The 14,128-nt window shown below is 36.8% G+C and overlaps 2 protein-coding genes across 2 annotated transcripts; both read right to left on the reverse strand.

Moving 5' to 3' along the window:
* Window positions 1-1,323: 1,323 nt before the first annotated feature.
* LOC113286468 lies at window positions 1,324-2,427 on the reverse strand. Its single transcript, XM_026535088.1, has 2 exons — window positions 2,255-2,427; window positions 1,324-1,992 (listed from the first exon to the last, which is right to left on the reverse strand). Exon 2 carries the CDS (start codon window positions 1,973-1,975, stop codon window positions 1,391-1,393), a length of 585 nt encoding a protein of 194 aa, XP_026390873.1. The 5' UTR covers window positions 1,976-1,992; window positions 2,255-2,427; the 3' UTR covers window positions 1,324-1,390.
* A 3,659-nt stretch (window positions 2,428-6,086) lies between these two features.
* On the reverse strand, window positions 6,087-8,103 carry LOC113286469 (F-box protein At5g07610-like). The gene is made up of 2 exons (XM_026535089.1): window positions 7,005-8,103; window positions 6,087-6,854 (listed from the first exon to the last, which is right to left on the reverse strand). Exon 1 carries the CDS (start codon window positions 7,968-7,970, stop codon window positions 7,089-7,091), a length of 882 nt encoding a protein of 293 aa, XP_026390874.1. The 5' UTR covers window positions 7,971-8,103; the 3' UTR covers window positions 6,087-6,854; window positions 7,005-7,088.
* Between the last annotated feature and the right edge of the window lie 6,025 nt (window positions 8,104-14,128).

The following is a 14,128-nucleotide window of genomic DNA, read 5'->3' on the forward strand; positions in this document are numbered from 1 at the left end:
CACTAGCTGAAATCTCATCGCATGTGTGCATGAATACAAACCTTTACTGTGTTTAGTGGATTGAGAATCGGTTGTAAAGACCTTGTACCAAAACCTACATAATCAAAACCGTCTATATAGATGTTTCGGTCAGTCATCACGGTCAGGCATAAGGTTATGTAATAGACGTAGATTGAGTAATCCAACGGTTACAGTGTAACCCTAATGTTAACGGGCAGATATCCATCCCTTTATAAGCAGGAAAGTTATACCCTATTCACTCCATCTCCTCTGTCGCCTCTATAGCAAAAGAAAGAAACCCCAAAAATCAACGGAAAGCACATCTGTCTTTGTTGGTTATAATCACAACCAGATCATGATCGTTTTAAACATCTTCAACAAACATTATATTAGCATAATGATTTCTCCTGTCATAAAAGTAAAATGTGTGGAATCATGTGCATTTTGAACATTGGATGGCCTCTTTTCAGTTTCTTCTATTGTCCGAACAGCAGCTATGGAGGCAGTGAAAATAATAATGGATGGCGGCTGTGTTAGGATCCGCTAGTGTCCAGTGTTTGCATTTTGAGCTGATGTAATGTCTAACGATTACATATTTATTGAAAATTAGTTTTGGTGTTTATTTTCCCTTTAGATCTGTCTTCTAATTTGTGTTTGTATTTTTTATTTTATTTTTAAATTGGCATCATGAGTATCAATTTGTGTTTTTAGAAATAGTCTCTCGATTGTAAATGCGATATTATATCCCAGTGCTTCCGATTAGTTGTTGTGCTGCATCTGAATTTCTATGATTATTCTTTGTATGAGCTTTGAATTTGCAAGGATTTTCGGAACTAATCCCCTGCACTGCAATGTCGAACGATTACAAATTAGATTCAATTCGTTTTTATTTTCTCCTTAAATCGGCCTGAAATTGCTAGTCCAGCCTGGAGTTGTGCCAGTACTGCTATTAAAGAGGTTCCCTGTAAACTCGTCCGAGTCTGAGCATGTGCAAACTAAGAGCCATAGAAAATAAATAAACCACCAAATTCCATGTATGTATATTTTGGTGAATATTGTTAAGTCACCAAAAGACCAATAAGCATCAGCCATTGCCCCTTGCCCTTCTGCGGAGTTAGCACAAAAAAATTAAAAAAATCTGCGGATGTGTAATGTAGTTCCTCGGTGAACATAAGATTATATATCATTAGTTTCATATAAGCCACGGTTGGATGGCAAGATTAAGAAAAATTTGATGGAGATACAAATTCAATTCTTTCAATGAAATTGAATATTACATATATTGTAATATATAGTTTTCAATAACAAAATTTATTGCCCAATACAACCATGCAATACAGTATTCTTATAATGTAACATACTTCTTATATTCATTCTCCTATTCATCTTCCTAGTCAGAGCCCCATCCTTCAATAACCTTTTCATCCTTGTTGGGCAAATAATCGTGAGCAAACCAATCATTCCCTCCTTCATTAATACTGGCATCATTCATATATCCTCGGTCTAAAGCCAATGATATCTCCGGATCTATTTCTGGATTCCAGTCAATATCTGTATCATTATACATGTCAGCAGACTCTTCGTTTGTCAGAGATTCGAAGGGAAAGCCATTTAGTTTACGCCAGTACCAAGCCTTTGCTTTTTCTAACGCTTCTTTACCCGATGAAGCGTCCCAATCCCAGCATCTCTTAAACTCATCATCCAATACCCAAGATTTCATTAACGATTGAGTTTTCGCAATCCGTTTCCAAGGGATTGATCCCTCTTCTTGGCAGTACTTAATCTCCCATGACGCTGGCACTTTGGGCCGCCATACCATCGTAGACGTTGTTGGCATTTCGGGACGCCATACCATCGATGTAGACGTAGATGGACATCCAGTACCTGCTCTAAACTTGCGCCACTTATGGGCAGACAACAATGATGACTGTGAGCATGATGGGGGCAATGATTTTTTCGCTCCTTTACGGGCCATTTGAAAATATCTCAAACCTGCTTGCACATGCACAAAACGATCCATACAAAATATGAAGTTAATGGCAAAGTTTAGGGCAAAAACTAAACAAACCAAAAGATGAAGTTAATGGAAAAGTTTACTGCTAAGAAAACAAGAAAAGAGGACAGAAACTAGATATCGTAGACAGGGCGATGGTGATCTTTATAAAAACAAAAGAAGATGATCTAAGAATTATCATAAGATGATCTCGTGGATAGAAAGTGAACTCAAAATCATAAAAAAGTTACAGAGTATTACCTTTTGATACAGAGAATATAGACAGAATTGAATCACCGAGTTTCACCTTTGATTGAAATGGTCCGCATTTTATGACTGTTTATATAGGCAGGCAGCATGATCTTGAAGGTGTCTGCTCGTCACAAACACACAGATCCTTTCAAAATTCGCAACTCTTGGAAGAATGCCCCAAACGTTTTGGTGCCTCTCTCTCAAGCGATGCAATACCAAAAAACACGTACCATTGTAAAGTGTAGAAGTTTCTAAAAAAAATAAAAATAATAAAAATAACTTCCATCTTCTTCGTTTTCACCTTGATGTCCGGATTTGATCTGATTTTTCGGATCTTCTGGGCAGATTAAGATTTGTATTCATAGTTTGTATAGTATTCAATAAAACAAATTGTTGTTCCAACAATTTTTAGGGTTCTTTTTATATTTCTAATCAATCAATGGCTTATGTATGCCATCTTGATTTCTTATTATTTTTTTCATAACAACTAGATTTGTACCCGTGCTACGCACCGAGCATATTGCGGAGAAAATACATTAAATAGGTGAAAAATATATATTTTATTTGTTTTTTATTTTTAAATTGGTGAGCGTGGGGCTTTGCCCCGCCCCGTGGTAATTCAGTTTTGATTTGGTGTGTGGGGCTTCTTCCCGCCCCATGAAGATATATTTTTGATTTGATATGACGGAGAACACACATTAAATAGCTGAAAAATATGTGCAAATTTTATTTTATTTTATTTTTCCTTTTAACTTGGTGTGCGGGGGGCTTAGACCTTCCCCGTGGAGGTGTATTTTCGATTTGTTGTGGCGGAGAAAATACATTAAATCGGTGAAAAATACATATTTCATTTGTTTTTTCCTTTTCACTTGGTGAGCGCGGGGCTTCGCCCTGCCCCGTGGCAATGCATTTTTGATTTATTGTGCGCGGGACTTCACCCGTCGTGGAGATATATTTTTTATTTGGTGTGGCGAAGCAGATACATTAAATAGGTGAAAAATATGTGCAGACTTTATTTTATTTTTCCTTTTAACTTGGTGTGCGCGGGGCTTCTCCCTTCCCCACCCCGTGGCAATGCATTTTTGATTTATTGTGCGCGTGGTTTCGCCTCGCCCCGTGGTGGTATATTTTTGATTTGGTATGGCGGGGCAAATACATTAAATAGGTGGAGAATCGGTGCAAATTTTATTTAGTTTTTCTTTTTATTTTCGAAGAATATATGTGGATTTTTTTTCTACTTTATATAATAATTTGGAAAAATGAGTCGTAATGTAGTAGTTACTCGATTTCCAAATTGAATTTGGACTTCCATAAAATTGTAAACACGATAAGTTAGGTTTTTCTTTTAAGTTTGTAATTTTTAAACCAATCATACGTTGCCAATTGTGCTCACCTAAATATTGTAACGTCATGTATTCCAAATTGAGATTGTTTTTTTTTTAATTTTTTTTTTAAAACCAATCATACGTTGCCAAGTGTTCTCGCCAAAACGCTCGTATCACAAAACTCACAAAAGGCCTATTTCGGCTATTAGGAAGCGAGGGTTTCCTCACCGTTTAACGTGGGAGCTTCATTTATCTAGGCCTTTAAGACTTTAGATTTCATGTAGCCTTCAAGGCGGTTGTATCGATTGTTGTGATCGTTTTAAAGACATCTTCGAGGGTGAATCACATTGGCTTGACGTATATCGCATTACTGTGAAGATCCATGGCTTCCGGATGTTATCGTGTTTTGGATAAACAACGCATATTACTCTTCTATTAGGGAGCATCAAATCTTAAAGAAGAAGATAAACTTGTTCACAATGAAGAACAACAATTCAAATGGTGGAATCAGAAACTTCACACCATTCCTCAAATAGCATCGATTTCCTCGACAAACTACATGAATTTAGTACTTTTGTTGTATTCTAGGATACATATATTTTGTATTTGTTCATGTATTTCAATTAAAATGTATTTGTTTCTTGTAAGAAATCTTATCATCAATATATGAAATTGGGAGCATTTGCTCCTATTCCTTAAAAAAATAAATAAAAAGCATTTGCTCCTATTCCTTCTAATTACTTGACAATTAAACTGAATCAAGTGACTTGAGTCTGTCCCATGCATCGTAATTGACTTAAAACCCGAGCCGACAATTAGCTAATGGATGCGGATATCCAAAAAAGATTTAAGCCAACACCCGCATCGAATCCAAACTCCCGCACTCCTCTAATGCGGGTGACAACGGTACCGTCCATAGAAGCAACGACGGGGTATTCGGAGATCTAAACAAGATAATCTTCTCCTGTTTAACTACAAACCTAAAACCCTAATTCCATCTGTTTCTCCGTGCGTCGCATCATCACCGGTTTGCAGCATGAAGACTAGAACGAGAGAGAGAGAGACGAACAACGTTACATACACCAATGCCAGATCTTCCAGGTGATATCGTCGACGACATGCTATTGATCTTACCTGCAAAATTAGTATGTAGATTCAGGTGCGTTTGCAAACACTGGTACAACTTATTACATGACCATGATTTCAGGGAAAGTCGTTATAAACACAGTATTGAAAGCGAAAAATTAAATTGTTTTTCAATATAAAATAATTATAATGCACATGAATGATACATGCATATCACCGAATCCTTATCATTATATTCAGTATTTGCAAATAACCATTGTGATTATGTTAACATGAGTTTGAATTCTTTATTCAAAGATACAAGTCTACGGATAGAAATTGTTGGTTCTTGTAATGGTTTGATTCTGATGAGAGGCGTTAAAGGTCTTTCGGCGGTAAGTCATTGACTTTGGAACCTATATAATATATACCAAAGAGTGGAAAAAAATATTAATTATAGAACTAGGTAGTGTTACATATGGGGTAGGTTGTAGTTGTGATACCCATGATTACATGATTGTGGTAACTACCTGTTATCCTTTTGAAGTGAGTGGTGTTCGTCGTGGTTGTCAAATTCAGGTTTATACATCAAAATCGAATTCATGGAAACTCTTTCCCAATACCTTTCCGTATGAACTTAGTACAGACGATAAGGCTGAAGTAATATTTGTTTGTGGAGCTTTTCACTGGATAGCAAGACGACTTGGTCGGTCCAATAAAACGTGTATTGTTTCTTATGATGCCGTAGCGAGAAATTCAAAGAAGTAGCAGTCACCCATCTAGTTGATAGAAGATTAAATGACAGAAATTATACTCACAAGGCATTGGGTGTTTTAGGAGGGTGCCTTCGCGTAATAGGAGCATATGGTGGTTTTAAGCAATGTAGTTGATTTCGGGTTCCGGTTTGTCTCGGTCCCTAACGAGACACTGGTACAACGTTGTCTCGGAGAGATTCCGTTTTCAAATCTCGGTATAATTTCGGTTCCGACTTCTATATATAAATAATTTCTATATATCAAAATATAATGAAATGCTATCAAATTAGCCAAAACAAAAACTAATATTCACTAAGAAAGCACAAATATTCATCAAGAAAACAACCTTTATACTGTATAACTAACACACGTAATCCAATACATAATTCTCATGTACCACAAGTTAACACCTGTTCGCATGCCTTTCGGTTCAATTGAAAGGAAGCACCGTTGTTAGCATTAAGAAAATGAAGGAGAGGAATGAGAAGATGGAATATACGATTAACTGGCTCATTTTTCTTTACAACTAAGTGTCTCTCTTTCTTTCTTCGAACCCTCTCACATGAGTAATTTATATGGAAGCATTAAGGTTAAGACTTTGGTTCTGCTTACTGAGATCTTCCATGGAAAAGCTCGTTTAATGGATATTAGGTTTGGAGAAATTAAAAAGAGAATATAAAAGGAGATCAATGAAACAAGATTAGTGAGAGATTTTTAATATCAACAGGGTTGATGACGGTGTTAGATTGGAAGAAATCTTCCTCACTAAAACATACGAAGGTCCTGCAATAGAGGTTTTTAGTGGGGTTTATCGATTGGGAAGTGGTTATATAGATTCGTGTATGGTGTTTCTTTTGATTATTTCTATCGGTCTCTCTCAAGAATATTAGTATTATTTGATTTTTAGTTCAGAAAATAAAATAAAGGACTCATGAAAACCATGATATCGTCAAATTGAGGAGCTTCAATTTAATGGAAACCATGGAACAGTTAAAGGTAAAACCAGATTCCGTCCGAGATAGCAGCCGAGATTGAATAATTCCGGCAAGAGTTCCGGTGAGATATCGTCTCGGCGAGAATGTTCTTATCGGCTGTCCAATGGCCGAAACCGGAAAAATCGCCGAGATTGACTACGCTGGTTTTAAGATTGTTGTGTGGGTGATGAAAGATTACAATGTAACTGAATCATGGACTACATTCTTCATTATCCGGTTCTCAGAAGTTGCAAACCACATAGAGCATGTGAAATTATTATGGGAATTCAAGAATGGTGAAGTTTTATTCGTAACAACCAAGAGATCAAATGGTGAGAATTGTCGTTTAGTTTTATATGATCCGGTGAGTCAAAAATATCGAGTTACCGATATCCAACATAATGCCGAAGGCAGATGGAGTATAGAAGCTTTTGCTGAAAGGAGTCCAGTATCACTTAACTCAATCAACGAGGACCTCAATAAGAACATGCTGCACCCACCAAGATCAAGAAAATTAGGACGATATCTTAGCAGGAAACTATCCCTTTTAAAGGAATTGGCTTCAAAGTTTGTATCAAAAATGAATATAATAATCAAGCCGTTTTAGGAGGATTTTTGACAAAGATCAATAACATTATACCTTGAAGTGTGTAACAAGCACATCTTATTTTTATTTTTGATTTATAGTAGTAATGAAACAAGCAATCCAAATTTCTTCAATCAATCAAACGCAAGCAAGTGACTCGATGTATTGATGAGCACCAAGTAAAAGGGTTTGCGATGGTCCCGTATGGAAAAGACTTAGTGGCAAATCATGTGTTTCCTTGATACTCATGTTCTTAAGATCATAAGAAATAATCTTATCTGGTATATGGATCAGTATGGTTGATGATTCTCCTCCTCCTCCTTCTTCTTCTACAAGTAATATCGAGAACTTGAGACCGAACAATTGTTCATACAAGTCTTCATTCTCCCAGGACAGGCGTTCATTGTCAAAAAATGTCTCTGGACAGGCAATTAACACTTCCGCTAAATTGACCCTGTACTTCAAATTCCACTGCTTATAGTGATTGTCTTCCATCTCAAATATGTAGAAATCCGCATCATATTCATCATAATTTGGAATAAGATGCAAATGACCCTTGTACTCGCCAAAGTAGCCAATTTTCTTTTTATTCCAACTTTTCCCTTCAGGTATTTGCGGAACCGGCATATCCATCAATATTTCTCGATCAACGTCAAAGTAAACAAAAGATTCCTTCAAGCTAGTCGAACCAGGATAGCTGGTTACATGGACCCAATGCAATGACCCATTCCAAAACACACCAGACTTGGTATGCAGAAATGGCTTATTAGAGAATGTTTCTCCAGATCGCCGCCTCCAAGATGCCGTTTTTGAAGAGTAAATATCAATCTGAAAGATCTTATCTTCTTTCGACAAAACGCAGACGACTTCATAATGAGGTGATTTCAGTGGATCGAAAGCCAAGCTAGCATTCCCAACTTCGAAACCATCTTCTCTTGATGGACATGGAGATAGGATTCTATACTGACTTGTGGATGGGTTGAATACATAGAAAATTCTGTTAATTATCTTGTCATCCATATTGCTGATACTGCACAAGATAAGACCATTGCACGAGTGTGTTCGGTCATCATAACCGTGGATTCGCTGGAAAATGGTGTTTTGAACGGCAAAGTACCTATAAAACTCCTTCCATCAGCAAAGAGAAATTCGAATTTCGGTTCAACACCACCAATAGACATTTTGTGCAAAAACAATCCACGATTCGAAAGGCGGTGATTTCGATGGGTATAGCTCTGAACGAAAAGTGGGTCTTTGAATAGAGATAGCCAACTTGTTGATACGCACTTGAATAGCATCAAGGATTTCATCGGCACACACAACAAAATCTGTTTTAAAAGATCGCAATTGCTTGCGACGATATATGCTGATGAATTCTCCGACTCCAAGTCATCCTCAGAAATATCACGGCTAGTTGAATCTTTAGACGAAAACGAAAGCATTTTTGAGTACTTGGATTTTACGATATGGAAATTAGAACTATATCGGAATTGAAAAACTTCAAAGAGAAGGAATTAGACTTGTTCTACATTGAAAGATTCTTTCCCACGTCTTGCAAGTTGATAATTATTCTTTTGACTTTCTTATTGTCTACGGAGACAGATGTGCACCAACAAGAGGTATGTGTAAGGTGGGAATGTAAAATGAGGTCATCGAGCTCAAATACATCAATTAAGACATGAAAAATAAATAAATATATACAAATGTCGTCTACCACAGTACTAAATACATGAAACAACAATCTTTATTCCTATTTGAGTTTTTTATATGTTATTTGTTACTCTGGAAGCAACTAACAGAAGACTTGCATTAACCACGGTCTACCTTTTATACAACACAAGGTGATAAAGGTAATATGGAGGTCCTTCAAATCTAAGTTACCCTCAAAAACCGAAGTCCAAACCAAGAATATATCCCATTCATTCTTTTGGCATCTCCAATCCATGTGCACTTCATTAGTTTTTAGCTTTCGCACCGAGCTATAATGGTTCCATAGTGCGCAGTCACAAAATGGTTTGGTTTACAAAAATCCTAGGCAGTTCGAGAAGGAATTACCGGCTCCACATAAGGACAAATGGGTGATGGCTGATGCTTATTGGTCTTTTGGTGACTAACAATGTTCTCTCCATCGCGGGTGTTATGGAAATAGTTGCATGAAGAATGTGCACATACTAATATAAACACCTTGATGAGGTTCTTCAAAATTTCAATCAATGTTTCCGACGAGTTACAGCCTTACAGGGAACCATAGCAATACTTGCCCAACTTCTGCACAGTAACAGGCTTGAATAGCAGATTAAGCCCGATTTAATGGGAAAATAAAAACGAATTAAAACGAGTTTGTAAGCATTAGACATTGCAGTGCTGAGCATATGTTCAACAATAATGCCAGAAATTCTTGCCAATACAAAGCTCACTGAGGAGCTATTGGATCACCCGAAGATGAATCTTAGGAATTCTGATGCAGCACAACAACTAAACTGAAGCACTGGGTTCATTGAGTTATATAGGGAACCAAAAGGGGAATTTGTGATCCCAGATTTCTCATAAATGAAACACAAATTGAAGACAGATTTGAAAGGAATATAAACATTAAAACTAATTTCAGTATGCAATCAGTAGACATTACATGAGCTTAAAAAGCAAACACTTGTTTAATATAACGGCAGACGAATCATACCTCACATAGCTTCTATCATCCTCAATATATATTCTTGCTTACAAATTTATTTTGCCTTCTCTTTGCTGGTGTAAACAGAAACTTAAGAAGGACCATAACAATCAGTGTGCTGCTAAGACACCGAAGAAATAGAGGAATGCTCATCCAGATGCTAAACGAAGGAAGGTTAAGACGAATTATACAATTATGAGAGGCGAAATCATTATGCTTTGTATTGTTGTTGTTGAAGATGTTTGAAACGATCATGATTTGGTTGTGAAGATGATCGAAATGAGAGATCTGTTGTTGAAACGATTTCTAGGGCTTCTTTCTTTCACTAGATATAAGGGAGGAGGCGACGGAAGATAGAGAAATTGTTGCAACACTTTCTACTTATATTATAAGGGATAGATATCTGCCCGTCTAAAATTAGGGTTAATTGTAATCGTTGATTTGATTTCATCACTGGATCCATCGGATGATATGTGTCCTCCACTGACCAAAATATCTGACCGGCACATCTGCTTTAGAAGGTTATGATTGTATTTCTGGTTGATGACTGCGCGGCGTTTATGGCGTTGGATGTTTGCGGGTAAAGTGAACAAATTGTAATTTATTCTCGGCTGTATTATCTCTCGACATGTTTTGGGATAAAATTTGAATCCGGGGCTTTAAATAGGAGGGGATTTTTGGGGGTTATGGGGTCATGAAATAACAATTCATAGAGCCCCTTATCATGGTGTTTTTGTAATACCCATTCTACCCAATATATGATTAGTACTAATTATATTGACTAAGCTAACTAATATGTATTAGTGAATGAATTAGACTAATCAAATAATTAATTTTTTGGAAATCAAAACTTGATTTTCCTTGATTTTGATTTTGATTTTGATTCCGAAGAAGGAAAAATGGTGATTTTGGTGAAATTTTTTCAAAAAAATTGAAGAAAAATGATGAAACCCTTTGTCACAAAACTCGGGATAACCTTATAATCAACTCCCAACATCAATTTATCGATTCAAATGCGTAAAAAATCAGAGTAAAAATCTGAAATTTTTACATGTTACGGCTGGGAAATTGTACCGAACCAGCCGTAATACCAAAGTTACGGTTAGGATATCAAGAATTCTAAGCGGTTAACACAAAATACGGATGGGAAGCGAAGAACTTCTGGCCGTTATTCTTCCCAGAATCTCCTGAGTCTGTTTACGGCAGGGATAACATACTTTTCCCGTCCGTAACTGAATATGTAAGCTGAGAAATTTTGATTTTCAACATGAATACATACTACGATTGAAAATTAGGAATACTTTCATTAAATAGACCACAATAAAACCCATTACATACTTAATAGATCCCCATTACAAAGTTGGTTTTGAGAACATCCCTTTCTGAAAAAGCGGGGGTCTAACAAAATCACCCAATATTTCGCTTAGCAATGTGTATGGACTAACTCCGAAATACTTTGCTAGAGAATCAACTAAACAGCCAGACTCAATCTAGATTAAAGTATCTCAAGGAGTCAATATCTCTCACTTCTTTTGATTTACTCAAGCTAAAACAATAGCGAGTCTTTAATCAACCACAAGGAATAACTTGGACAGTAACAAAAATCAATATCCAAGGATCAATCAATATCAATCAACGACCAAAGATTGGATTTCCAATTGATGATCTTAACGCACAACCTGTATTATTTCAATTATATAAAATATAATGCGGAAAAGAAATAACAAAGACACCAGAAGTTTTGTTAACGAGGAAACCGCAAATGTAGAAAAACCCCGGGACCTATTCCATATTGAATACACACTGTATTAAGACGCTACAGACACTAGCCTACTACAAGCTAGCTTCGGACTGGACTATAGTTGAACCCCAATCAGTCTCCCACCGATCCAAGGTACAGTTGTACTCCTACGCCTCTGATCCCAGCAGGATACTACAAACTTGATTCCCTTAGCTGATCTCACCCACAACTAAGAGTTGCTGCAACCCAAAAGCGCAGAATTGATAATAAACAAATCTGTCTCACACAGAAAAGTCTAACAAAGGATAAATTTGTCTCCCACAGAAAAACCCTAGGTTTTGTTCCGTCTTAAGATATGAAATCAAGGTGAACATGAACCAATTGATAATCAGGTCTTATATTCTCGAAGAACAGCCTAGATTAATCAATCACCTCTCAACAATCCTTATTGACTACACAAGCGGTTTGTCGAGGAATCACAAACAGTGAGACGAGGATGTTTGTGAATTCTTTATCTTTCCTATCGGAGAACTCTCACGATCTCAATCCAATCAATAGATTGTACTCGTATGATAGAAGATACAAGATCAGATCACACAACTACGATAAAAGTAGTATCGGTCTGGCTTCACAATCCCAATGAAGTCTTTAAGTCGTTAACCTGGTTTTAGAGAAGAAAACCAAAGGTTAAAGGAGAATCGACTCCAGCGAGCGCACTAGTATCACACAAACATGTAGGTATTAGTTTTGCACAATGCTAGATGTTTCCTTTATATAGCCTTCAAATCAGGGTTTTGCCTTAGTTACAAAGCAATCCATATTCAATGTTAGATGAAAACCTCATTAAGATTCAAGCTAATATTTCTCAACCGTTAGATCGAAAAATTAGCTTGTCACACACACTTGGGTAGACGTTTACTGGGTTTGCGAAAACCATGCCCAAACGTGTATGTGCATGTTGGTTCAACATAGTAATCCAAAAGGTTAACCATATGAGCATTTCATATTAACCTTGTTCTTCTTCACCATAACTAGTTCAATTGACTCAAATGAACTAGTTAGAGAGTTGTTCAATTGTTATGAGATCTTATGTAACTACACAAGACACAATTGAAACAAAGATGATTCGATTCGATTTGAATCGGATCATGAACTTTATAGCCACAGTTTGCATAAAGCATTCCTTAGTAATTTAAGTTTCATGTTCAGAGCGCATCTTTAGATCATAACCACTTAAGCTCACAAACAAGTTCGCGGACTTAAGGCAACCGACAGGGTGTTCCAAACTCAGCAGAAAATCTCGGCAAAGAGACTTCCGCCAGTTCCGGACTGAGTTCGCAAACGAGTTTTTGGAAAATCCCAGCAGAAATTCTAGGTAAGAGAACTTCCGTCAGTTCACGGACTGGGTTCGCGGACTTGGCAAAGCCAATTCCTCCGGTTTCTCTCAATCAACAAAGTTCGAAAACTTCGGATTAAGGAATACATGGTTATGTAATCTAAACTCTCATTCCAATCATTGTGACATTCTCGGAGGACGTTATATAGCCGTTATTCACAGACCGTTTCACGTCAGAGCAATTCTCAAAGTAATTGAAACTTTTCATGACTTTCGTCACTGGGTGAAGATAAACTTGATCAAAGCGAAACGCTTTACTAACACATGATTTCGAGATATAGATAGGCGAGATATACTCAGCTCGAAATATCAAATGTGTACGATCCAGTCTATATAGCATACGACTTTTTGTCTCATATGAAGTAGGAGATAGAAGAGATAGATTTTTGAGTGATAGATAAGTTAAAGTCTCCACATACCTTTTTGTTGATGAAGTTCCACGGTTCCTTGAGTAGATCTTCGTCGTTGTATGATGAATCGCCATGAAGTCCTTGAGCTCAACTACCCTTTTCTATCCTAGTCCGAGACTTTGCTATGTAGACTAGAAATCAAGACTCATAGTTTTGATCACTAACATTGACAAACATGCTTGAGATAGCAACGCATGCGAGGTCGAACGAGCTATGCTCTAACAATCTCCCCCTTTGTCAATTTTAGTGACAAAACTATTAATACCTATGAAATACAAAGAAGATAAACTTTAGTGGCTCTTATTCCATAGTCTAGTCTTCAACGTTCCCTGAAATCTTCGTCCTTCCAAGTATTCCAATGATCCCAAAGGTTGTAAGTTTAGCATCACCGTTGTTGAAGATCCGTAGCTATATCAATGAGAGAAATCGAGATTCTCGATCATCATTATACAGTGACATAGTATTATTATGTAACATCAAAGTCCAATTGCATCACGACTTTAACAATAATACTACAGTGATATGTATCACTCCCCCTTAGTCAATACTCCATCTCACATGGAAACCACTCCCCCTTACACAATGATCCGAAAACCATATGTATATGTAGTATAACTGCACATTAATTCTCCCCCTTTTTTTTCAATAAAATTTGCAAAGGTACAAGAACGGGATCCTAATGAAATTTCCGAGAAGAGACGTTTCATAGACTAAAAGAAAAAATACATACCAACTTAATTTAGATGCAATCATAAAGCCGAAGCTAAATGCATTCATCAAGGAGTTTTAAGATACAAGATAACCCCTATAAAATTCCACACCCGCACACCCCGCAAGATATTACCATTAAGCACAAGTTCAAAAGAACTCTCCCCCATTTGATGTCATTCCCGAAAGAACAATAAGAGCGACCTTAATTTCGAAAGAAAAGAAGGATTTTTTAATTGGACACCAAAAACC

The sequence above is a fragment of the Papaver somniferum genome, chromosome 6 (assembly GCF_003573695.1).
Source record: "Papaver somniferum cultivar HN1 chromosome 6, ASM357369v1, whole genome shotgun sequence".
NCBI lineage: Eukaryota > Viridiplantae > Streptophyta > Magnoliopsida > Ranunculales > Papaveraceae > Papaver > Papaver somniferum.

Bases quoted from the DNA above. Each gene is read 5' to 3' on its own strand.
- LOC113286469 (XM_026535089.1), bottom strand. From the start codon at position 7,970: ATGGATGACAAGATAATTAACAGAATTTTCTATGTATTCAACCCATCC.
- LOC113286468 (XM_026535088.1), bottom strand. From the start codon at position 1,975: ATGGCCCGTAAAGGAGCGAAAAAATCATTGCCCCCATCATGCTCACAG.